General features: G+C 57.0%; 1 protein-coding gene across 1 annotated transcript in view; it reads left to right on the top strand.

Moving 5' to 3' along the window:
- Window positions 1–392: 392 nt before the first annotated feature.
- The window catches only part of LOC116464026 (NADH dehydrogenase [ubiquinone] 1 alpha subcomplex subunit 11), an 11,051-nt gene continuing 9,044 nt past the window's right edge, over window positions 393–2,399 (top strand). Inside the window, exon 1 of the mRNA XM_032147297.2 lies at window positions 393–580. Within this exon, the coding sequence (XP_032003188.1) occupies window positions 484–580 (97 nt within the window). The 5' untranslated portion in view covers window positions 393–483. The remainder of the gene's footprint in view (window positions 581–2,399) is intronic.

The raw sequence follows: 2,399 nt of genomic DNA, 5'->3' as shown, positions 1-2,399 counted from the left end.
CGCTATACAGATTCTGACACTGGGTGTGGCCACATCCCCGCCATGCCCCGCCCCACAGTCCTTGTCTCGTCATGTCTCGCTCCTATCAACTGGAGTCCCGCTCGTCCCAGTCTGAGCCTGGCCCCTCCCCTAGTAGATTAGTCCCCGCCTCTAGTAGTCAAACCGTCCCTAACCTAGGACTCCCTGAGCTGGGACTAGCGAAATCTGTCTGCACTGATCGGAGTCGTCCTCAGTTTCACCCTCTGGGAATCGGCCTGGGAGTGCACTTGCTGCTCTCTTCCACCAGGCCTGTCCCCGGTGCGTGCGCGCGATCCGTGTCCGTGTCCGCGCCCGCGCCTATCAATAAAGTTGCTCATTTGTTGCCGGCCCGCTAGCCCGAAAGGTTGCGCGCGCAGCCCGAGAAGTCTCGCGATAGCCAGCCGCTGCTGCCCTTGCGCTTGCCGAGCCGGCGGGGTCCGTGGTGCGGGATCTGGGTTGCAGGCTATGGCGCCGACGGTTTTTCGTCAGTACTGGGATATCCCCGATGGCACCGATTGCCACCGCAAAGCCTACAGCACCACCAGTATTGCCAGCGTCGCTGGTGAGCGCCGGCCTGGCCCCGAGGTTGGAGGGCCGAGGCCGCAGGGAGGTCGTGGGGTTACTGGGGGCTGTTTGGATCGAACGGGTCTGGGAGTCTCGCGGGTACTCACGTGGTCGTCATCGGGGTGTCTTGGGCGGTCGTGGGGGGGGACCTGGCGTGAAATGGATGTTGGTAGGGGTCCAGCAGGGTTGGGGAGCACTGGGAGGTCGTGACATGCGACAAGCTAGTCCCTGGGATCGTCTGAGGCGGTCCCAAGCTATCGCCAGGCTCGGGGAAATTGTGGAGTGAGACAGGGCCATTATCAAGTCCAAGGAGCTAAGGGACCACGAGACTTTCCAACGGGGTAGCAGATTGTTAGAGGGGATCATGAGTCATGATTGGGGCATCTGAGGGCGGTACAGATGTTTGAGAAAGCTTTGGGGTGGGATGAGGTCTTTCTGTGGTGAGGGGGTGCTGGGTGGTTAGGGATACCTGAAGCTTTTACTGGGACCGCCAGAGAGGTCCTAGGTGAGGTGGATCAGGAGCTACTGTGAGGGTACCCTTGCAGGGGAATAAGGGGGACCCACAAGCCCTGGCATTCTTTTTTTTTTTTTTTTTTTTTTTGAGACAGAGCCTTGCTCTGTCGCCCAGGCTGGAGTGCAGTGGCGCGATCTCGGCTCACTGCAACCTTCAGCTCCCTGGTTCAAGCAATTCCCCTGCCTCAGCCTCCCAAGTAGCTGGGATTATGGGCGCACGCCACCGCGCCCAGCTAATTATTTTGTATTTTTAGTAGAGACGGGATTTCACCGTGTTGGCCAGACTGATCTGGAACTCCTGGTCTCAGGCAATTCGCCCATCTCGGGCTCCCAAAGTGCTGGGATTACAGGCATGGGCCACCATGCCTGGCCGGCCCTGGCATTCTCTTATAGGGTAAATCTGAGTCTTGCCCCTTCCAGCCTGAGCGTTTCATGGGCGTCATGTCCTTTAATTCTCAGCCACAGGTTGGGACTCATCAGGTCCCAGATGGAGCTGGAAGTCCCCTTCCCTCTAATGAAGAATCTTTACAAACTGGGCCAGGCGCGGTGGCTCACACCTGTAATCCGGCGCTCAGAGGCTAAAGTGGAAGGATCGCTTGAGGCCAGGAGTTCCAGACCAGCCTGGGCAAAATAGCAAGATCCCCATCTCTGCAAAAAAGTAAAACAATTAGCTGGGCATGGTGGTGCGTACCTGTAGTCCCAGCTACTCAGGAGGCTGAGACAGGAGGATCACTTGAAACCAGGAGTTCAAGGCTCTAGTGAGCTATGATTGTGCCACTGCACACCAGCCTGGGCGACAGAGCGAGACCTTGTCTCAAAAAATAAAAATAATAGGCCGGGCGCGGTGGCTCACTCCTGTAATCCCAGCACTTTGGGAGGCGGATCACGAGGTCAGGAGATTGAGACCATCCTGGCTAACACGGTGAAACCCCGTCTCTACTAAAAATACAAAAAATTAGCCGGGCATTGTGGCGGGCCCCTGTAGTCCCAGCTACTTGGGAGGCTGAGGCAGGAGAATGGCGTGAACCCAGGAGGCAGAGGTTGCAGTGAGCCGAGATTGTGCCACTGCACTCCAGCCTGGGCAATAGAGTGAGACTCTGTCTCAAAAAAAAAAAAAAAAAAACCAGCTGGGCGCGGTGGCTCACGCCTGTAATCCCAGCACTTTGGGAGGCTGAGGCGGGTGGATCACGAGGTCAGGAGATCAAGACCATCCTGGCTAACACGGTGTAACCCCGTCTCTACTAACAATACAAAAAAAATTAGCCAGGCATAGGCCGGGTGCCATGGCTCACGCCTGTAATCCC

Source organism: Hylobates moloch, unplaced genomic scaffold, assembly GCF_009828535.3.
Source record: "Hylobates moloch isolate HMO894 unplaced genomic scaffold, HMol_V3 SCAFFOLD_127, whole genome shotgun sequence".
NCBI lineage: Eukaryota > Metazoa > Chordata > Mammalia > Primates > Hylobatidae > Hylobates > Hylobates moloch.
This window is presented reverse-complemented; position numbering and strand designations above follow the sequence as displayed.